Raw genomic sequence first — 23,924 nt, 5'->3', positions numbered from 1 at the left:
TCACCATCATCATCATCATCATCATATTCATCATATTCTTCAACAGGTTCTTCGAGGATCCATTAACATTAAAAGGGGTTCTTTGAACGGAATTTCAAAGAACCCCTTTTAATGGATCCTCGAAGAACGTTTTGAAGAACGTTTTGAAGAACATTTTTTAACAACCTCCCCTCCCCTATTATTATTATTTTAGTGGCAAACTTTGTCATCAAAGTCTGGTATTCTCTGGATTTATGGTGCTTTCAAGACAACTGGGAACTCTGAAGAAAAAAAACAAGGTCGATTCATGACGTCACTGATCTTCAGGTCATAGTTCTAGAAAGAGGCCCGAGTTCCACATTTTACAATTCAGAGTTGGATGAAAGTTTTCCCAGTCCGTAGCTCGTTTTTCCCAATATTCCCAGTTGTCTTGAACTCACTAAAGTCAGATTTTGTAGTTCTGAGTTAACACTTGTTTTGAGCGTGGCACAAATCATGCTTCATTGACAGCATGGCCAGTGGTGAATGTTTATAATTTTAAACTAGGAAAAGAGACCATTAATCTTAGACTTGGGACCCCACAGCCACTCCACTGAATAGCAGGCTAATGATTGCTTTGCAATGCTTGCAGTTAGCCACTGATTCCTTCCAAACCACTCATTGTTGAATTTGCGATTTCCAACTTGTTGTGTAATGTTTATGTCCAATGGCCGGTGAGCACCGACACGTTTTATCTATAGTTTCTCTTCATTATTTATCTTCATATGACAAGGATTAAAATGATTTTGCCAGTAGATTGTTGACTTGATACATGATGATGACTGCTAGCTAAGATTTTGAAAGTATGTTGTTGACATGTCCAATCAAAGCTAAGGTAGATATAGTCTGATTTAACTGCATTTTATCTGTGGCAAATGACCTTGAGCCTTCTTGGATGTCCACTTCTAATGTAACTATGGCAGCACCCAAGGGGCTTGAATTTTCGTGCTCTACCTTTATGACTTGCCGGTGACCTAGTGTCCCCATGAGTGACAGAACACTGAGCCAATCACGACGCAATGCTCCATATTTTCTGCTGGCAGGCCCACTACAGAAAGCACTGAGTTATGCTGAAACACCTGCATTTTGGAGCTGCCTAACTCAAGAAAACAAAAAAGAGACCATGTCTGTATGTGGCTTTATGAACTTAATTATCTATATATTTTTTACATTGTTTGCAAACTGATCTGTGACCCGTATTAATGCCAAAATGACAGGCAAAACAAGAAAGCTTTTTTCCCCCTAAAGATCTGGGGCTCAAAACACAACGGGTTGCCACTGCACAACGGGTTGCCACTGCACGACGGGTTGCCACTGCCACTGCACTACGGGTTGCCACTGCACGACGGGTTTCCACTGCACGACGGGTTTCCACTGCACTACGGGTTGCCACTGCACAACGGGTTGCCACTGCACGACGGGTTGCCACTGCCACTGCACGACGGGTTGCCACTGCACTACGGGTTGCCACTGCACGACGGGTTTCCACTGCACGACGGGTTGCCACTGCACGATGGGTTGCCACTGCACGATGGGTTGCCACTGCACAACGGGTTTCCACTGCACGACGGGTTGCCACTGCACGACGGGTTGCCACTGCACGACGGGTTGCCACTGCACGACGGGTTGCCACTGCACGACGGGTTGCCACTGCACGACGGGTTGCCACTGCAATTGACATACCTTTGCATGCCTCCTTGTCTGTTTACCTGCAGACACAGACACACAAGTGAGCAGTTCAGTCATCTCCACCCAATACAGCTAGTCTTCAACATATTCTTATAGCCTACATATTCTTACCTCTTTGCTGATTGATATCTATTGAATTGTGTCTATTTTCTGTTTTTTTAGAAAGATTTGCACAAATATGAAATGATAGATGGTATCATCATAAAACAATATCAATGTAGATCATACAAGGGACAAACCTTAAATTGAGGAGATCTGCACCTGCTGTCCTTTGAAATTCAAATCCAAATGTTGGGCAGTTAGGTTCAGTTGGGCAGTTAGGTTCAGTTAGGCAGTTAGGTTCAGTTGGACAGTTAGGTTCAGTTAGGCAGTTAGGTTCAGTTGGACAGTTAGGTTCAGTTGGGCAGTTAGGTTCAGTTGGACAGTTAGGTTCAGTTAGGCAGTTAGGTTCAGTTGGACAGTTAGGTTCAGTTAGGCAGTTAGGTTCAGTTAGGCAGTTAGGTTCAGTTGGACAGTTAGGTTCAGTTGGGCAGTTAGCTTCATTTGGGCAGTTAGGTTCAGTTGGACAGTTAGGTTCAGTTGGGCAGTTAGGTTCAGATGGGCAGTTAGGTTCAGATGGGCAGTTAGGTTCAGATGGGCAGTTAGGTTCAGTTGGGCAGTTAGGTTCAGTTGGGCAGTTAGGTTCAGATGGGCAGTTAGGTTCAGTTGGGCAGTTAGGTTCAGTTGGGCAGTTAGGTTCAGTTGGACAGTTAGGTTCAGATGGACAGTTAGGTTCAGTTGGGCAGTTAGGTTCAGTTGGACAGTTAGGTTCAGTTGGGGAGTTAGGTTCAGTTGGGGAGTTAGGTTCAGTTGGGGAGTTAGGTTCAGTTGGGGAGTTAGGTTCAGTTGGGGAGTTAGGTTCCTTCAAGAACCCCCACCAACTAAGGAGGTTCCTCGATGAACCCCATCTCCTGGGGTTAGGGTTAAGGTTAGAAGAACCTTTTGGGGGGCATTTTCAGTCTCAAGGTTCTTCAAAGAACTGAGGATCTCAGAAGAACCCTTGTTGAACCCCTACTTTTTTGGTCAGTTTGGTCAGTTTTACAAGGGTATGTTTGGCAGCATGAGTGAAGGATGCTTTGTTGCGAAATAGGAAGCCAATTCTAGATTTAACTTTGGATTGGAGATGTTTGATATGAGTCTGGAAGGAGAGTTTACAGTCTAACCAGACACCTAAGTATTTGTAGTTGTCCACGTATTCTAAGTCAGAGCCGTCCAGAGTAGTGATGTTGGACAGGCGGGTAGGTGCAGGTAGCGATCGGTTGAAGAGCATGCATTTAGTATTACTTGTATTTAAGAGCAATTGGAGGCCACGAAAGGAGAGTTGTATGGCATTGAAACTTGCCTGGAGGGTTGTTAACACAGTGTCCAAAGAAGGGCCAGAAGTATACAGAATGGTGTCGTCTGCGTAGAGGTGGATCAGAGACTCACCAGCAGCAAGAGCGACCTCATTGATGTATACAGAGAAGAGAGTCGGTCCAAGAATTGAACCCTGTGGCACCCCCATAGAGACTGCCAGAGGTCCGGACAGCAGACCCTCCAATTTGACACACTGAACTCTATCAGAGAAGTAGTTGGTGAACCAGGCGAGGCAACTATGGCAGCACCCAAGGGGCTTGAATTTTCGTACTCTACCTTTATGACTTGCCAGTGACCTAGTGTCCCCATGAGTGACAGAACACTGAGCCAATCACGACGCAATGCTCCATATTTTCTGCTGGCTCGCCCCACCACCACAGAAAGCACTGAGCTAGGCTGAAACACCTGCATTTTGGAGCTGCCTTACTCAAGAAAACAAAAAAGAGACCATGTCTGTATGTGACTTTATTAACTTAATTATATATATATTTTTTACATTGTTTGCAAACTGATCTGTGACCCGTATTAATGCCAAAATAACATGCAAAACAAGAAAGCTTTTTTCCCCCTAAAGATCTGGGACTCAAAACATGACGGGTTGCCACTGCACAACGGGTTTCCACTGCACAACGGGTTGCCACTGCACAACGGGTTGCCACTGCACGACGGGTTGCCACTGCACGACGGGTTGCCACTGCAATTGACATACCCTTGCATGCCTCCTTGTCTGTTTACCTGCAGACACAGACACACAAGTGAGCAGTTCAGTCATCTCCACCCAATACAGCTAGTCTTCAACATATTCTTATAGCCTACATATTCTTACCTGTTTGTTGATTGATATCTATTGAATTGTGTCTATTTTCTGTTTTTTTAGAAAGATTTGCACAAATATGAAATGATAGATGGTATCATCATAAAACAATATCAATGCAGATCATACAAGGGACAAACCTTAAATTGAGGAGATCTGCACCTGCTGTCCTTTGAAATTCAAATCCAAATGTTGGGCAGTTAGGTTCAGTTAGGCAGTTAGGTTCAGTTGGACAGTTAGGTTCAGTTAGGCAGTTAGGTTCAGTTGGGCAGTTAGGTTCAGTTAGGCAGTTAGGTTCAGTTAGGGAGTTAGGTTCAGTTGGGCAGTTAGGTTCAGATGGGCAGTTAGGTTCAGATGGGCAGTTAGGTTCAGATGGGCAGTTAGGTTCAGTTGGACAGTTAGGTTCAGTTGGGGAGTTAGGTTCAGTTGGGGAGTTAGGTTCAGTTGGGGAGTTAGGTTCAGTTGGGGAGTTAGGTTCAGTTGGGGAGTTAGGTTCCTTCAAGAACCCCCACCAACTAAGGAGGTTCCTCGATGAACCCCATCTCCTGGGGTTAGGGTTAAGGTTAGAAGAACCTTTTGGGGGGCATTTTCAGTCTCAAGGTTCTTCAAAGAACTGAGGATCTCAGAAGAACCCTTGTTGAACCCCTACTTTTTTGGTCAGTTTGGTCAGTTTTACAAGGGTATGTTTGGCAGCATGAGTGAAGGATGCTTTGTTGCGAAATAGGAAGCCAATTCTAGATTTAACTTTGGATTGGAGATGTTTGATATGAGTCTGGAAGGAGAGTTTACAGTCTAACCAGACACCTAAGTATTTGTAGTTGTCCACGTATTCTAAGTCAGAGCCGTCCAGAGTAGTGATGTTGGACAGGCGGGTAGGTGCAGGTAGCGATCGGTTGAAGAGCATGCATTTAGTATTACTTGTATTTAAGAGCAATTGGAGGCCACGAAAGGAGAGTTGTATGGCATTGAAACTTGCCTGGAGGGTTGTTAACACAGTGTCCAAAGAAGGGCCAGAAGTATACAGAATGGTGTCGTCTGCGTAGAGGTGGATCAGAGACTCACCAGCAGCAAGAGCGACCTCATTGATGTATACAGAGAAGAGAGTCGGTCCAAGAATTGAACCCTGTGGCACCCCCATAGAGACTGCCAGAGGTCCGGACAGCAGACCCTCCAATTTGACACACTGAACTCTATCAGAGAAGTAGTTGGTGAACCAGGCGAGGCAACTATGGCAGCACCCAAGGGGCTTGAATTTTCGTACTCTACCTTTATGACTTGCCAGTGACCTAGTGTCCCCATGAGTGACAGAACACTGAGCCAATCACGACGCAATGCTCCATATTTTCTGCTGGCTCGCCCCACCACCACAGAAAGCACTGAGCTAGGCTGAAACACCTGCATTTTGGAGCTGCCTTACTCAAGAAAACAAAAAAGAGACCATGTCTGTATGTGACTTTATTAACTTAATTATATATATATTTTTTACATTGTTTGCAAACTGATCTGTGACCCGTATTAATGCCAAAATAACATGCAAAACAAGAAAGCTTTTTTCCCCCTAAAGATCTGGGACTCAAAACATGACGGGTTGCCACTGCACAACGGGTTTCCACTGCACAACGGGTTGCCACTGCACAACGGGTTGCCACTGCACGACGGGTTGCCACTGCACGACGGGTTGCCACTGCAATTGACATACCCTTGCATGCCTCCTTGTCTGTTTACCTGCAGACACAGACACACAAGTGAGCAGTTCAGTCATCTCCACCCAATACAGCTAGTCTTCAACATATTCTTATAGCCTACATATTCTTACCTGTTTGTTGATTGATATCTATTGAATTGTGTCTATTTTCTGTTTTTTTAGAAAGATTTGCACAAATATGAAATGATAGATGGTATCATCATAAAACAATATCAATGCAGATCATACAAGGGACAAACCTTAAATTGAGGAGATCTGCACCTGCTGTCCTTTGAAATTCAAATCCAAATGTTGGGCAGTTAGGTTCAGTTAGGCAGTTAGGTTCAGTTGGACAGTTAGGTTCAGTTAGGCAGTTAGGTTCAGTTGGGCAGTTAGGTTCAGTTAGGCAGTTAGGTTCAGTTAGGGAGTTAGGTTCAGTTGGGCAGTTAGGTTCAGATGGGCAGTTAGGTTCAGATGGGCAGTTAGGTTCAGATGGGCAGTTAGGTTCAGTTGGGGAGTTAGGTTCAGTTGGACAGTTAGGTTCAGTTGGGGAGTTAGGTTCAGTTGGACAGTTAGGTTCAGTTGGGGAGTTAGGTTCAGATGGGCAGTTAGGTTCAGTTGGACAGTTAGGTTCAGTTAGGGAGTTAGGTTCAGTTGGACAGTTAGGTTCAGTTGGGGAGTTAGGTTCAGTTGGACAGTTAGGTTCAGTTGGACAGTTAGGTTCAGTTGGGGAGTTAGGTTCAGTTAGGCAGTTAGGTTCAGTTAGGCAGTTAGGTTCAGTTGGACAGTTAGGTTCAGTTGGGGAGTTAGGTTCAGTTGGACAGTTAGGTTCAGTTGGGGAGTTAGGTTCAGTTAGGCAGTTAGGTTCAGTTGGGGAGTTAGGTTCAGTTGGGAGTTAGGGTTCAGTTAGGTTCAGTTAGGCAGTTAGGGTTCAGTTGGACAGTTAGGGTTCAGTTAGGTTCAGACAGTTAGGTTCAGTTGGACAGTTAGGTTCAGTTGGGCAGTTAGGTTCAGTTAGGCAGTTAGGTTCAGTTAGGCAGTTAGGTTCAGATGGGCAGTTAGGTTCAGTTGGGCAGTTAGGTTCAGTTGGGCAGTTAGGTTCAGTTGGGCAGTTAGGTTCAGTTGGGCAGTTAGGTTCAGATGGGCAGTTAGGTTCAGATGGGCAGTTAGGTTCAGTTGGGCAGTTAGGTTCAGATGGGCAGTTAGGTTCAGTTGGACAGTTAGGTTCAGTTGGGCAGTTAGGTTCAGATGGGCAGTTAGGTTCAGTTGGACAGTTAGGAATGATAAAAAAGAGAGAGGCTTTTCATAAAACTGTAATATGAAATGTTATATTAGATTGTAAATAAAACGCGCACATTACTGCTTTAGTTTTCTATGTAGGGAAATAATACTGTAATAAAGGTTTAAGAATAAAATGAAGATAATTCTTATGAACTATTGAGGGATATGTGTGGGCGTCAGTTGCAGTGATAAACTGGGGCATGTAATACCAGAAACAACCACTTCCTGTCAGACTTGAGCCGTTAACCGGTGTGCTTTAGAACCTGTTTGGAAAACAGGTAAAACAGGAGAGAGGCGGGGCCGCAGCACACCTACTGATGTTGACCGTCTCGGTTTCCACTATTTAACACAGCCACAAAGTCAAAATGGGCTATATTGTCTATATCATTACAAATTCATGAAAACAACTATTTGTATGAGGTCAGTAGTGTGGTTAAGGTTAGTTTTAGAATCACATTTAAAAAATAGGGATTGTATAAATAATCGGGGGTTTTGACTGGTAGCTAGTAACGACCAAGTTCTCTGGGCTTTCTAAAAGTGTGGCCAACACGCAAATGGTTTAGTCCTCTTGAGATTCTCATAACAGGAATGGTTATCGTTTTTATCGTAATCATAGGCTCGTCGTCGTGGTATTGATTTTAACAGTAATGGTAGATTAGTGGCGTATTATTGTAATGGTTGTAGTAATGAATAAATGCATGTAGCTAACATTAAAATAAATAATTTTCCAGCCTACTACTCACTCAGATTTGCTAGATTGGTTAGGCAAAAGTAGTACGTTACACAAAGGTAAATAAGCAACATTTAAGATGTAACAATAAAATGTATAAATGTGTTTCCCATTTTGGTATAAACCTTGACACTTCAAAGAATGGAACGTCGGCTCCTTTAAGACCAAGCGAAACATTCGCGACATGAAATCTGGAAAGACTGGTGACGAACCCTCCCACCCTCTCTTGTCTTGCGACCAAAACTAGTTTCAAGACGACCGGGCGAAAATATTTTTTATTTCCCTTGAAGGAACGGATGATTGAGGCGTCAACTTCCCGACATTTCATCCGACATCTCCCCTCTCTAGACAAAAGTTCGTGGATCCTCCAAGAGTTTGGGAACTAAAGATTGATAGAAAAGCCTCCTTTTTTTTCTGTAGGTGGGAACTTTGAAAACATGGATTGGGGGACGGATCTTTGGGTAAGGACATATGCACTAGCTACAGTAACCTTAGCTACACAATAACAGCAAATTCCCCGGAGAAGGTGATTGTTTTTGCTGGCTCAAAAATAATACATGCCTTTGACATTGTTTTCAACTGTTAACTCTAACAAAGTTGATGACAACTCACGGCAAGTAGACTAAATGAGCTTGTAGCTTGAGGGCGGCTGTTATTTCGCAATGTTGCATACCTTGACCTCTTCAAGGCGACTTCGCTAACTAGGCTTCTGTAATAGATCCATGTTTTTGTTGTTGTTGTCCAGCATCCGCATATAAACTAGTTACAACCCATATGATCATATTCAACGTATAAGCAAATCATTGATGTTATCATAACATTTAGTTGGTTTGTAGAGATACTATTGAATTACTCGTGTTTTGTGCGTGCGGTGACGAGGTGTGCACTGTTATTGAACCAACTCAGGTGAACCATATTGAACCATATTGTCAGGGGGTTATGGGCAGTCTGATCTCACCAGGGGAGTACTAGAATGGAGTTAGACACTGGTCTAAGGTCAGTTTTGAGATGATCCAACTCGTGGAGTAATGGTAGTGTACGCTGATCCTAGATCTGAATCAAAAGGACAACAGGCCACAGGCCAGTCAGGCTTGTAAGTAGGGTTTCAGTCAGGTCACACACTCTATGCAGACAGTCTATGTCCTACGTGGCAAACCCCCATTCCCTATATAGTGCACTACTTTTGACCAGGGCCTATGTTCACGAAGCGTCTCAGAGTAGGAGAGCTGATCCAGGATCAGTTTGGCCTTTTTATTTAGACCCTGAATAATAAGAGGTGGAACCTGGTCCCTGATCAGCAGAGCTACTCTGAGATGCTTTGTGAATATGTCCATGGGGCTCTGGTCTTGTATGTAGGAAATAGGAGGCCATTTGGGCTCTGGTCTAGTATGTAGGAAATAGGAGGCCATTTGGGTCCATGGGGCTCTGGTCTAGTATGTAGGGAATAGGAGGCCATTTGGGCTCTGGTCTAGTATGTAGGAAATAGGAGGCCATTTGGGCTCTGGTCTAGTATGTAGGAAATAGGAGGCCATTTGGGCTCTGGTCTAGTATGTAGGAAATAGGAGGCCATTTGGGCCCATGGGGCTCTGGTCTAGTATGTAGGAAATAGGAGGCCATTTGGGCCCATGGGGCTTTGGTCTAGTTTGTAGGGGAATAGGAGGCCATTTGGGCCCATGGGGCTTTGGTCTAGTATGTAGGGAATAGGAGGCCATTTGGGGCCATGGGGCTCTGGTCTAGTATATAGGAAATAGGAGGCCATTTTGGCCCATGGGGCTTTGGTCTAGTATGTAGGGATTAGGAGGCCATTTCAGTTCTGGTCTAGTATGTAGGGAATAGGAGGCCATTTGGGCTCTAGTATGTAGGGAATAGGAGGCCATTTGGGCCCATGGGGAACAGGAGGCCATTTGGGCCCATGGGGCTCTGGTCTAGTATGTAGGGAATAGGAGGCCATTTGGGCCCATGGGGAATAGGAGGCCATTTGGGCCCATGGGACTCTGGTCTAGTATGTAGGGAATAGGATGCCATTTGGGCCCATGGGGAACAGGAGGCCATTTGGGCCCATGGGGCTCTGGTCTAGTATGTAGGGAATAGGAGGCCATTTGGGCCCATGGGGCTCTGGTCTAGTATGTAGGAAATAGGAGGCCATTTGGGCTCTGGTCTAGTATGTAGGAAATAGGAGGCCATTTGGGTCCATGGGGCTCTGGTCTAGTATATAGGAAATAGGAGGCCATTTGGGCTCTGGTCTAGTATGTTTGGGTCCTTGGTGCTCTGGTCTAGTATGTAGGGAATAGGATGCCATTTGGGCCCATGGGGAACAGGAGGCCATTTGGGCCCATGGGGCTCTGGTCTAGTATGTAGGGAATAGGAGGCCATTTGGGCCCATGGGGGCTCTGGTCTAGTATATAGGGAATAGGAGGCCATTTTGGCCCATGGGGCTTTGGTCTAGTATGTAGGAAATAGGAGGCCATTTTGGGCCCTAGTATGTAGGAAATAGGAGGGGGCTCTGGTCTAGTATGTAGGAAATAGGAGGCCATTTGGGCTCTGGTCTAGTATGTAGGAAATAGGAGGCCATTTGGGTCCATGGGGCTCTGGTCTAGTATATAGGAAATAGGAGGCCATTTGGGCTCTGGTCTAGTATGTTTGGGTCCTTGGTGCTCTGGTCTAGTATGTAGGGAATAGGAGGCCATTTGGGCCTATGGGGCTCTGGTCTAGTATGTAGGGAATATGAGGCCATTTGTGTCCATGGGGCCTGGTCTAGTATGTAGGGAATAGGAGGCCATTTGGGCCCATGGGGCTCTGGTCTAGTATGTAGGGAATAGGATGCCATTTGGGCCCATGGGGAATAAGAGGCCATTTGGGCCCATGGGGCTCTGGTCTAGTATATAGGAAATAGGAGGCCATTTTGGCCCATGGGGCTCTGGTCTAGTATGTAGGGAATAGGAGGTCATTTGGGCCCATGGGGCTCTGGTCTAGTATGTAGGAAATAGGAGGCCATTTGGGCCCATGGGGCTTTGGTCTAGTATGTAGGGAATAGGATGCCATTTGGGCCCATGGGGGATAGGAGGCCATTTGGGCCCATGGGGAATAGGATGCCATTTGGGCCCATGGGGAATAGGATGCCATTTGGGCCCATGGGGAATAGGATGCCATTTGGGCCCATGGGGAATAGGATGCCATTTGGGCCCATGGGGAATAGGGAGGCCATTTGGGCCCATGGGGAATAGGATGCCATTTGGGCCCATGGGGAATAGGAGGCCATTTGGGCCCATGGGGCTCTGGTCTAGTATGTAGGAAATAGGAGGCCATTTGGGCTCTGGTCTAGTATGTGGGGAATAGGAGGCCATTTGGGCTCTGGTCTAGTATGTTTGGGTCCATGGTGCTCTGGTCTAGTATGTAGGAAATAGGAGGCCATTTTGGCTCTGGTCTAGTCTGTAGTATGTATGGAATAGGAGGCCATTTCAGTTCTGGTCTAGTATGTATGGAATAGGAGGCCATTTGGACATTCTCCCATCAGCCCTAGTAGTTATTCTCTCTTAAAGGGATACTTCAGGATTTTGGCATTGAGGCCCTTTCTCTACCTCCCCAGAGTCAGATGAACTCATGGATCCCATTCGTCTGTGTGAAGTGTGAGGGACGTTGGAGGTAGTTTAGTGAGCCAATGCTAGCACCCATAGTTTTCCAGTCATTGCACTAAATCCTAGTTAGTAATTACGTTTCTTAGCAACTTCCTTCAAACTTCATGCGGTGACACAAACATGATTTCCATGAGGACATCTGACTCTGGGGAGGTAGATAAAGGGATTCAATGCCAAAATCCCGAAGTACCCCTTTAATCCTTTAAATGGACAGGGACTCTTCTGATAGGTGGACTCTCCTGGCTGATAGGTGGACTCTCCTGGCTGATAGGTGGACTCTCCTGGCTGATAGGTGGACTCTCCTGGCTGATAGGTGGACTCTCCTGGCTGATAGGTGGACTCTCCTGGCTGATAGGTGGACTCTCCTGGCTGATAGGTGGACTCTCCTGGCTGATAGGTGGACTCTCCTGGCTGATAGGTGGACTCTCCTGGCTGATAGGTGGACTCTCCTGGCTGATAGGTGGACTCTCCTGGCTGATAGGTGGACTCTCCTGGCTGATAGGTGGACTCTCCTGGCTGATAGGTGGACTCTCCTGGCTGATAGGTGGACTCTCCTGGCTGATGGGTGGACTCTCCTGGCTGATGGGTGGACTCTCCTGGCTGATAGGTGGACTCAGTGTTATGATGATGATGTCATCATGTCCCCCTCTCTCTCTCTTCTCCCCCTCTCTCTCTTCTCCCCTCCTCTCTCTCTCCTCTCCCTACTGCTCTCTCTCTCTTTCTCTCTCTCTCTCTCTCTCTTCTCTCTCTCTCTCTCTTTCTCTTTCTCTCTCTCTCTCTCTCTCTCTCTCTCTCTCTCTCTCTCTCTCTCTCTCTCTCTCTCTCTCTCTCTCTCTCTCTCTCTCTCTCTCTCTCTCTCTCTCTCTTCTCCCCTCCTCTCTCTCTCCTCTCCCTACTGCTCTCTTTCTCTCTCTCTCTCTCTCTTTCTCTCTCTCTCTCTGTCCTGGTTCAGATACAGTATTGAGGACATGACTGTAGTAAATGTGTTCTGAGTAATGTTCTCCCTCAGTTTACATCATTGCTCTGGTAGGTGGAATCTATGGCATGTAATCTAACCCTGTCTAGTTGTGTTAGATCACTGATAGGAGAGAGGAAAGGAAATAAGGTTGCATGTTTAAATCTCTCCAACGGGCTGTTGTTCTGAATCCCCTGCAGCTGGATCCTGACCAGGTCTGCGTTCCAAATCTGGCACTATATTCCCTATATGCCAGTGCGCTACTTTTGACCAGAGCCGAGGTAGTGCACTGTATAGGGAAAAGGGTGCGATTTAGGACGTAACCCAAACCTCAGCTACAACGGAACACAACAGAACAGGGGCAGGGTTCCAAGTTCCAACACATGAGGACCAGGGGGATTATCCTGCGGCAGCGTCTTATTGGGGACAAGCAGTCAGACTGGGGGTTGAACCAGAGACCTTAATGTTACAGGGCCAGTGTAGAGAAAGACCGGTGCCACTAAGGTCTGGACCTCTTATCGGAGCAGAGGCAGCAGTAGTCTCCAGACAGAGGTTACACTAGGTGTATATCAGCAGTAGTCTCCAGACAGAGGTTACACTAGGTGTATGTCAGCAGTAGTCTCCAGACAGAGGTTACACTAGGTGTATATCAGCGGTAGTCTTCAGAGGTTACACTAGGTGTATATCAGCAGTAGTCTCCAGACAGAGGTTACACTAGGTGTATGTCAGCAGTAGTCTCCAGACAGAGGTTACACTAGGTGTATATCAGCGGTAGTCTTCAGAGGTTACACTAGGTGTATATCAGCAGTAGTCTCCAGACAGAGGTTACACTAGGTGTATGTCAGCAGGAGTCTCCAGACAGAGGTTATACGAGGTTTGACCCAATAAGTGGCTTCTCTCTCCTTTCTCTCCCCTCTCTCTCTCTCTCCTTTCTCTCTCTTTCTCTCTTTCTCTTTCTCTCCAGACTCATCCCCTCCCTCTATCTCGCCCCCTGTCTCTCGTTCCCTCTCCCTACCTCTCTCTCGGTCGTCCCCTCCCTCTGTCTCACCCCCCTGTCTCTCGTTCCCTCACCCTACCTCTCTCTATCTCTCTCTCTGTCCTGGTGCAGATATAGTATTGAGGGCATGACTGTAGTAAATGTGTTCTGTATAAATACCTCTATTCAGATCATTTGCTCTGTTTAGTACATGGCTACATCCCAAATGGCACTATATTCCCTACATAGTGCACTACTTTAGACCAGAACCCCTAGTGGGCCTGGTTAGTAGTAGGGCACTACTTTAGACCAGAACCCCTAGTGGGCCTGGTTAGTAGTAGGGCACTACTTTAGACCAGAACCCTAGTGGGCCTGGTTAGTAGTAGGGCACTACTTTAGACCAGAACCCCTAGTGGGCCTGGTTAGTAGTAGGGCACTACTTTAGACCAGAACCCTAGTGGGCCTGGTTAGTAGTAGGGCACTACTTTAGACCAGAACCCTAGTGGGCCTGGTTGTAGTAGGAGATGCAGCCTCTGTGTCTCTCTGAGGAGAGTCTGTGTCTCTCTGAGGAGAGTCTGTGTCTCTCTGAGGAGAGTCTGTGTCTCTCTGAGGAGAGTCTGTGTCTCTCTGAGGAGAGTCTGTGTCTCTCTGAGGAGAGTCTGTGTCTCTGAGGAGAGTCTGTGTCTCTGAGGAGAGTCTGTGTCTCTGAGGAGAGTCTGTGTCTCTGAGGAGAGTCTGTGTCTCTGAGGAGAGTCTGTGTCTCTCTGAGGAGAGTCTGTGTCTCTGAGGAGAGTCTGTGTCTCTGAGGAGAGTCTGTGTCTCTCTGAGGAGAGTCTGTGTCTCTGAGGAGAGTCTGTGTCTCTGAGGAGAGTCTGTGTCTCTCTGAGGAGAGTCTGTGTCTCTCTGAGGAGAGTCTGTGTCTCTGAGGAGAGTCTGTGTCTCTCTGAGGAGAGTCTGTGTCTCTCTGAGGAGAGTCTGTGTCTCTCTGAGGAGAGTCTGTCTGTGTCTCTCTGAGGAGAGTCTGTCTGTGTCTCTGAGGAGAGTCTGTGTCTCTCTGAGGAGAGTCTGTCTGTGTCTCTGAGGAGAGTCTATCTGTGTGTCTCTGAGGAGGGTCTATCTGTGTGTCTCTGAGGAGGGTCTATCTGTGTGTCTCTGAGGAGGGTCTATCTGTGTGTCTCTGAGGAGGGTCTATCTGTGTGTCTCTGAGGAGGGTCTATCTGTGTGTCTCTGAGGAGGGTCTATCTGTGTGTCTCTGAGGAGGGTCTATCTGTGTGTCTCTGAGGAGGGTCTATCTGTGTGTCTCTGAGGAGGGTCTATCTGTGTGTCTCTGAGGAGGGTCTATCTGTGTGTCTCTGAGGAGGGTCTATCTGTGTGTCTCTGAGGAGGGTCTATCTGTGTGTCTCTGAGGAGAGTCTATCTGTGTCTCAGTCACCATGGACTTCAGACACAGAGATCCCTACATACCTACATAGTGAGTGAGTCAGTGAGAGTGAACTGAACCCAGCCCGTAGATACCTACATAGTGTGAGAGTGAACTGAACCCAGCCCGTAGATACCTACATAGTGAGTGAGTGAGAGTGAGAGTGAACTGAACCCAGCCCGTAGATACCTACATAGTGTGAGAGTGAAGTGAACCCAGCATAGTAGATACCTACATAGTGTGAGAGTGAACTGAACCCAGCCCGTAGATACCTACATAGTGTGAGAGTGAACTGAACCAGGCCCGTAGATACCTACATAGTGTGAGAGTGAACTGAACCCAGCCCGTAGATACCTACATAGTGAGTGAGTCAGAGTGAGAGTGAACTGAACCCAGCCCGTAGATACCTACATAGTGTGAGAGTGAACTGAACCCAGCCCGTAGATACCTACATAGTGTGAGAGTGAACTGAACCCAGCCCGTAGATACCTACATAGTGTGAGAGTGAACTGAACCCAGCCCGTAGATAGCAGATCGTCTGTCAGACAGAGACCAGGGTTGGATACATAGTGGAGATGATATACCTGTACAACTGGCTGGTGTAGTGATGTAAGAGGAGCAGTGTTCCTGTCCTGTAACTAGTAGTTATATTACTACTGTATAGAGGAGTGTGTATCAGTAACTAGTAGTTATATTACTACTGTATAGAGGAGTGTGTATCAGTAACTAGTAGTTATATTACTACTGTATAGAGGAGTGTGTTATATCAGTAACTAGTAGTTATATTACTACTGTATAGAGGAGTGTGTTATATCAGTAACTAGTAGTTATATTACTACTGTATAGAGGAGTGTGTTATATCAGTAACTAGTAGTTATATTTCTACTGTATAGAGGAGTGTGTTATATCAGTAACTAGTAGTTATATTACTACTGTATTCAGTGTGTTGTATCAGTAACTAGTAGTTATATTACTACTGTATAGAGGAGTGTGTTGTATCAGTAACTAGTAGTTATATTACTACTGTATAGAGGAGCAGTGTTCCTGTCCTGTAACTAGTAGTTATATTACTACTGTATAGAGGAGTGTGTTGTATCAGTAACTAGTAGTTATATTACTACTGTATAGAGGAGTGTGTTGTATCAGTAACTAGTAGTTATATTACTACTGTATAGAGGAGTGTGTTGTATCAGTAACTAGTAGTTATATTACTACTGTATAGAGGAGTGTGTTGTATCAGTAACTAGTAGTTATATTACTACTGTATAGAGGAGTGTGTTGTATCAGTAACTAGTAGTTATATTACTACTGTATAGAGGAGTGTGTTGTATCAGTAACTAGTAGTTATATTACTACTGTATAGAGGAGTGTGTTGTATCAGTAACTAGTAGTTATATTACTACTGTATAGAGGAGTGTGTTGTATCAGTAACTAGTAGTTATATTACTACTGTATAGAGGAGTGTGTTGTATCAGTAACTAGTAGTTATATTACTAATGTATAGAGGAGTGTGTTGTATCAGTTACTAGTAGTTATATTACTACTGTATAGAGGAGTGTGTTATATCAGTAACTAGTAGTTATATTACTACTGTATAGAGGAGTGTGTTGTATCAGTAACTAGTAGTTATATTACTACTGTATAGAGGAGCAGTGTTCCTGTCCTGTAACTAGTAGTTATATTACTACTGTATAGAGGAGTGTGTTGTATCAGTAACTAGTAGTTATATTACTACTGTATAGAGGAGTGTGTTGTATCAGTTACTAGTAGTTATATTACTACTGTATAGAGGAGTGTGTTGTATCAGTTACTAGTAGTTATATTACTACTGTATAGAGGAGTGTGTTATATCAGTAACTAGTAGTTATATTACTACTGTATAGAGGAGTGTGTTATATCAGTCCAGTATCTAACCCTGTTCTGTCTCTCCTGTCTGTAGGACCAGTATGATGGTATTGATAAACACACCCAGTCAGGACTGGATCTGGTGGACCGATATGTGAAGTTTGTCAGAGAACGGACCGAGATAGAACAGAACTACGCCAAGCAACTCAGGTGTCTGTCTGTCTGTTTCTGTGTGTGTGCTCTGTCTGTGTGCTCTGTCTGTGTGCTCTGTCTGTGTGCTCTGTCTGTGTGTCTCTCTGTGTGGCTGGCTGGCTGGCTGGCTGGCTGGCTGGCTGGCTGGCTGGCTGTCTGTCTGTCTGTCTGTCTGGCTGGCTGTCTGGCTGGCTGGCTGGCTGGCTGGCTGTCTGGCTGGCTGGCTGGCTGGCTGTCTGTGTTTTAATTAGTTGTTAGAATGTAACCCTGACATTCTCTCTTCCTCTCAGAAACCTCTCCAAGAAATACCTTAAACGAGGCAGCAAGGAGGAGCAAGAGTGTGGGTGAGTTGTCTGTCTGCCTCTCTGTCTCTGTCTGTGTGTCCTCTCTCTAATCAGTTAGTGATTATCAGATGAATGCTGTGCTTATCCTTTGTCTCTCTCTGTCTGTGTCTATCTCTCTGTCTCTGTCTGTGTGTCCTCTCTCTGTCTCTGTCTGTCTGTCTGTCTGTCTGCCTCTCTGTCTCTGTCTGTGTGTCCTCTCTCTAATCAGTTAGTGACTATCAGATGAATGCTGTGCTTATCCTTTGTCTCTCTCTGTCTGTGTCTATCTCTCTGTCTCTGTCTGTGTGTCCTCTCTCTGTCTCTGTCTGTGTGTCCTCTCTCTGTCTCTGTCTGTCTGTCTGTCTGTCTGTCTGTCTGTCTGTCTGTCTGTCTGTCTGTCTGTCTGTCTGTCTGTCTGTCTGTCTGCCTCTCTGTCTCTGTCTGTGTGTCCTCTCTCTGTCTCTGTCTGTCTGCCTCTCTGTCTCTGTCTGTGTCTATCTCTGTCTGTGTGTCCTCTCTCTAATCAGTTAGTGATTATCAGATGCATGCTGTGCTTATTCTTTGTCTCTCGTGTTTGTCTTTATTAGACAGACAGATTTCCTGGAAGTGAACCAATAACATACAACCCTTTACCCCTGTTTCTTGGAAGTGAACCAATAACATACAACCCTTTACCCCTGTTTCTTGGAAGTGAACCAATAACATACAACCCTTTACCCCTGTTTCTTGGAAGTGAACCAATAACATACAACCCTTTACCCCTGTTTCTTGGAAGTGAACCAATAACATACAACCCTTTACCCCTGTTTCTTGGAAGTGAACCAATAACATACAACCCTTTACCCCTGTTTCTTGGAAGTGAACCAATAACATACAACCCTTTACCCCTGTTTCCTGGAAGTGAACCAATAACATACAACCCTTTACCCCTGTTTCCTGGAAGTGAACCAATCACATTCAAATCAAATGTTATTTGTCACATACACATAGTTAGCAGATGTTAATGCGAGTGTAGCGAAATGCTTGTGCTTCTAGTACCGACAATGCAGTAATAACAACTCCACGACTAATACCTTATACACACAAGTGTAAAGGGATAAAGAATATGTACATAAAGATATATGAATGAGTGATTGTACAGAACGGCATAGGCAAGATGCAGTAGATGGTATCGAGTACAGTATATACATATGCGATGAGTAATGTAGGGTATGTAAACAAAGTGGCATAGTTTAAAGTGGCTAGAGAGTGGCTATGTTGTCATCTAACTAATCTCTCTCTATCCCCTCGGTCTTGTTGCCCCTCCACCTGCAGGTTCACCAATCACCAGTCATTCCAGGACATTGTGAATGAGCTGAATGACTATGCGGGCCAGAGAGAGCTAATAGCAGAGAACATGATGACTGGAATCTGTGTAGAACTCACCAAATACCTTCAGGACCTCAAACAAGAACGCAAAACAGTGAGAGAGAGATGGAGATGGAGGGAGAGGGGGAGGGGAGGGAGGGAGGGGAGAGATGGAGGGAGAGAGGGAGGAGGGGGGAGGGAGGAGGGGGAGAGATGGAGGGGGAGAGAGGGAGGGAGAGGGAGGGGGAGGGGAGGAGGGAGAGAGGGAGGGAGGGGAGGAGGGAGAGATGGAGGGAGGGAGGGAGGGAGAGGAGGTGGAGGGAGGGGAGGGGGAGAGATGGAGGGGGGGAGGGGAGGGGGAGAGAGGAGGGAGGGAGGGAGGGAGAGAGGGAGGGGAGGAGGGAGAGAGAGGGAGGGAGGGAGGGAGGGGGGAGGGAGAGAGGGAGGGGAGGAGGGAGAGAGGGAGGGAGGGAGAGAGGGAGGGGAGGAGGGGAGAGAGGGAGGGGGGAGAGAGGGAGAGGGAGGGGAGAGAGGGGGAAGGAGGGAGAGATGAGGGGAGGGGGGAGAAAGGGGGAAGGAGGGAGAGATGAGGGGAGGGGAGAGAGGGGGGGAGATAACATCACCGACATGTTGAACTCACTTTGATGTTGTCATCTAACTAATCTCTCTCTCCCCCAGTACCTGGCCGATGCCAAAAAAGCTCAACAGAACTTGGAGATCAGTTTCAAACAGCTGGAAAATGTGAGTTTCTGTGTGATTGAGGGTGAATATGTTATAACCCCTATAACCCACGGTACCCCACCCGTCGGCCCGCGGGTGGTTTTGATTGGCAACCCCCCTCAAAGTTTTCTGAGCAGAACAAATAAATTGGTTGAATGTTCAGGATTATATATAAATGTATTCCCTCTCCTAGTAGAGAGACAGGATTATATATAAATGTGTTCCCCAGTATTCCCACTCCTAATAGAGAGACAGGATTATATATAAATGTGTTCCCCAGTATTCCCACTCCTAATAGAGAGACAGGATTATATATAAATGTGTTCCCCATTATTCCCACTCCTAATAGAGAGACAGGATTATATATAAATGTGTTCCCAGTATTCCCACTCCTAATAGAGAGACAGGATTATATATAAATGTGTTCCCCAGTATTCCCACTCCTAATAGAGAGACAGGATTATATATAAATGTGTTCCCCAGTATTCCCACTCCTAATAGAGAGACAGGATTATATATAAATGTGTTCCCCAGTATTCCCACTCCTAATAGAGAGAGAGGATTATATATAAATGTGTTCCCCAGTATTCCCACTCCTAATAGAGAGACATGATTATATATAAATGTGTTCCCCAGTATTCCCTCTCCTAATAGACAGGATCATATATAAATGTGTTCCCCAGTATTCCCTCTCCTAGTAGAGAGACAGGATCATATATAAATGTATTCCCCAGTATTCCCTCTCCTAATAGACAGGATCATATATAAATGTGTTCCCCAGTATTCCCTCTCCTAATAGAGAGACAGGATCATATATAAATGTGTTCCCCAGTATTCCCACTCCTAATAGACAGGATCATATATAAATGTATTCCCTCTCCTAGTAGAGAGACAGGATTATATATAAATGTGTTCCCCAGTATTCCCACTCCTAATAGACAGGATTATATATAAATGTGTTCCCCAGTATTCCCACTCCTAATATACAGGATTATATATAAATGTGTTCCCCAGTATTCCCTCTCCTAATAGAGAGACAGGATCATATATAAATGTGTTCCCCAGTATTCCCTCTCCTAGTAGAGAGACAGGATTATATATACATGTGTTCCCCAGTATTCCCTCTCCTAATAGAGAGACAGGATCATATATAAATGTGTTCCCCAGTATTCCCACTCATAATAGAGAGACAGGATTATATATAAATGTGTTCCCCAGTATTCCCACTCCTAATAGAGAGACAGGATTATATATAAATGTGTTCCCCAGTATTCCCACTCCTAATAGAGAGACAGGATTATATATAAATGTGTTCCCCAGTATTCCCACTCCTAATAGACAGGATTATATATAAATGTGTTCCCCAGTATTCCCACTCCTAATAGACATGATTATATATAAATGTGTTCCCCAGTATTCCCACCCCTAATAGAGAGACAGGATTATATATAAATGTGTTCCCCAGTATTCCCACTCCTAATAGACAGGATCATATATAAATGTATTCCCCAGTATTCCCTCTCCTAATAGAGAGACAGGATCATATATAAATGTGTTCCCCAGTATTCCCTCTCCTAGTAGAGAGACAGGATCATATATAAATGTATTCCCCAGTATTCCCTCTCCTAATAGACAGGATCATATATAAATGTGTTCCCCAGTATTCCCTCTCCTAATAGAGAGACAGGATCATATATAAATGTGTTCCCCAGTATTCCCACTCCTAATAGACAGGATCATATATAAATGTATTCCCTCTCCTAGTAGAGAGACAGGATTATATATAAATGTGTTCCCCAGTATTCCCACTCCTAATAGACAGGATTATATATAAATGTGTTCCCCAGTATTCCCACTCCTAATATACAGAATTATATATAAATGTGTTCCCCAGTATTCCCTCTCCTAATAGAGAGACAGGATCATATATAAATGTGTTCCCCAGTATTCCCACTCATAATAGAGAGACAGGATTATATATAAATGTGTTCCCCAGTATTCCCACTCCTAATAGAGAGACAGGATTATATATAAATGTGTTCCCCAGTATTCCCACTCCTAATAGAGAGACAGGATTATATATAAATGTGTTCCCCAGTATTCCCACTCCTAATAGACAGGATTATATATAAATGTGTTCCCCAGTATTCCCACTCCTAATAGACATGATTATATATAAATGTGTTCCCCAGTATTCCCACTCCTAATAGAGAGACAGGATTATATATAAATGTGTTCCCCAGTATTCCCACTCCTAATAGACAGGATTATATATAAATGTGTTCCCCAGTATTCCCTCTCCTAATAGAGAGACAGGATCATATATAAATGTGTTCCCCAGTATTCCCTCTCCTTATAGACAGGATCATATATAAATGTGTTCCCCAGTATTCCCTCTCCTAGTAGAGAGACAGGATCATATATAAATGTGTTCCCCAGTATTCCCTCTCCTTATAGACAGGATCATATATAAATGTGTTCCCCAGTATTCCCTCTCCTAATAGAGAGACAGGATCATATATAAATGTGTTCCCCAGTATTCCCTCTACTAATAGAGAGACAGGATTATATATAAATGTGTTCCCCAGTATTCCCTCTCCTAGTAGAGAGACAGGATCATATATAAATGTGTTCCCCAGTATTCCCTCTCCTTATAGACAGGATCATATATAAATGTGTTCCCCAGTATTCCCTCTCCTAATAGAGAGACAGGATCATATATAAATGTGTTCCCCAGTATTCCCTCTCCTAATAGAGAGACAGGATTATATATAAATGTGTTCCCCAGTATTCCCTCTCCTAATAGAGAGACAGGATCATATATAAATGTGTTCCCCAGTATTCCCTCTCCTAATAGACAGGATCATATATAAATGTGTTCCCCAGTATTCCCACTCCTAATAGACAGGATTATATATAAATGTGTTCCCCAGTATTCCCACTCCTAATAGAGAGACAGGATCATATATAAATGTGTTCCCCAGTATTCCCTCTCCTAATAGAGAGTCAGGATCATATATAAATGTGTTCCCCAGTATTCCCACTCCTAATAGACAGGATTATATATAAATGTGTTCCCCAGTATTCCCACTCCTAATAGACAGGATTATATATAAATGTGTTCCCCAGTATTCCCTCTCCTAATAGAGAGACAGGATCATGTATAAATGTGTTCCCCAGTATTCCCTCTCCTAGTAGAGAGACAGGATTATATATACATGTGTTCCCCAGTATTCCCTCTCCTAATAGAGAGACAGGATCATATATAAATGTGTTCCCCAGTAATCCCACTCCTAATAGAGAGACAGGATTATAAATAAATGTGTTCCCCAGTATTCCCACTCCTAATAGAGAGACAGGATCATATATAAATGTGTTCCCCAGTATTCCCTCTCCTAATAGAGAGACAGGATTATATATAAATGTGTTCCCCAGTATTCCCTCTCCTAATAGAGAGACAGGATCATATATAAATGTGTTCCCCAGTATTCCCTCTCCTAATAGACAGGATCATATATAAATGTGTTCCCCAGTATTCCCTCTCCTAATAGAGAGACAGGATTATATATACATGTGTTCCCCAGTATTCCCTCTCCTAATAGAGAGACAGGATCATATATAAATGTTCCCCAGTATTCCCACTCCTAATAGACAGGATTATATATAAATGTGTTCCCCAGTATTCCCACTCCTAATAGACATGATTATATATAAATGTGTTCCCCAGTATTCCCACTCCTAATAGACAGGATTATATATAAATATGTTCCCCAGTATTCCCTCTCCTAATAGAGAGACAGGATCATATATAAATGTGTTCCCCAGTATTCCCACTCCTAATGGAGAGTTTATTATATATAAATGTGTTCCCCAGTATTCCCACTCCTAATGGAGAGACAGGATCATATATAAATGTGTTCCCCAGTATTCCCACTCCTAATGGAGAGACAGGATCATATATAAATGTGTTCCCCAGTATTCCCACTCCTAATAGACAGGATTATATATAAATGTGTTCCCCAGTATTCCCACTCCTAATAGACAGGATCATATATAAATGTGTTCCCCAGTATTCCCTCTCCTAATAGAGAGACAGGATCATATATAAATGTGTTCCCCAGTATTCCCTCTCCTAATAGAGAGACAGGATCATGTATAAATGTGTTCCCCAGTATTCCCTCTCCTAATAGAGAGACAGGATCACATATAAATGTGTTCCCCAGTATTCCCTCTCCTAGTAGAGACGGGATCATACATAAATGTGTTCCCCAGTATTCCCACTCCTAATAGAGAGACAGGATCATGTATAAATGTGTTCCCCAGTATTCCCTCTCCTAATAGAGAGACAGGATCATATATAAATGTGTTCCCCAGTATTCCCTCTCCTAATAGAGAGACAGGATCACATATAAATGTGTTCCCCAGTATTCCCTCTCCTAGTAGAGACGGGATCATATATAAATGTGTTCCCCAGTATTCCCACTCCTAATAGACAGGATTATATATAAATGTGTTCCCCAGTATTCCCACTCCTAATAGAGAGACAGGATTATATATAAATGTGTTCCCCAGTATTCCCTCTCCTAATAGAGAGACAGGATCATATATAAATGTGTTCCCCAGTATTCCCTCTCCTAATAGAGAGTCAGGATCATATATAAATGTGTTCCCCAGTATTCCCACTCCTAATAGACAGGATTATATATAAATGTGTTCCCCAGTATTCCCACTCCTAATAGACAGGATTATATATAAATGTGTTCCCCAGTATTCCCTCTCCTAATAGAGAGACAGGATCATGTATAAATGTGTTCCCCAGTATTCCCTCTCCTAGTAGAGAGACAGGATTATATATACATGTGTTCCCCAGTATTCCCTCTCCTAATAGAGAGACAGGATC

At 44.5% G+C, this 23,924-nt stretch overlaps 1 protein-coding gene across 1 annotated transcript in view; it reads left to right on the top strand.

The window, feature by feature from the left end:
- Positions 1–7,780: 7,780 nt before the first annotated feature.
- LOC124022756 (cdc42-interacting protein 4 homolog) overlaps positions 7,781–23,924 on the top strand; it is a gene marked incomplete at its 3' end in the record, with an annotated part of 41,713 nt that continues 25,569 nt past the window's right edge. The window contains exons 1-5 of the mRNA XM_046337445.1: positions 7,781–8,072; positions 16,537–16,652; positions 16,925–16,978; positions 18,272–18,419; positions 18,983–19,045. Of these exons, the coding sequence (XP_046193401.1) occupies positions 8,049–8,072; positions 16,537–16,652; positions 16,925–16,978; positions 18,272–18,419; positions 18,983–19,045 (405 nt within the window). The remainder of the gene's footprint in view (positions 8,073–16,536; positions 16,653–16,924; positions 16,979–18,271; positions 18,420–18,982; positions 19,046–23,924) is intronic.

This window comes from Oncorhynchus gorbuscha, unplaced genomic scaffold (assembly GCF_021184085.1).
Source record: "Oncorhynchus gorbuscha isolate QuinsamMale2020 ecotype Even-year unplaced genomic scaffold, OgorEven_v1.0 Un_scaffold_1412, whole genome shotgun sequence".
Lineage (NCBI taxonomy): Eukaryota > Metazoa > Chordata > Actinopteri > Salmoniformes > Salmonidae > Oncorhynchus > Oncorhynchus gorbuscha.
This window is presented reverse-complemented; position numbering and strand designations above follow the sequence as displayed.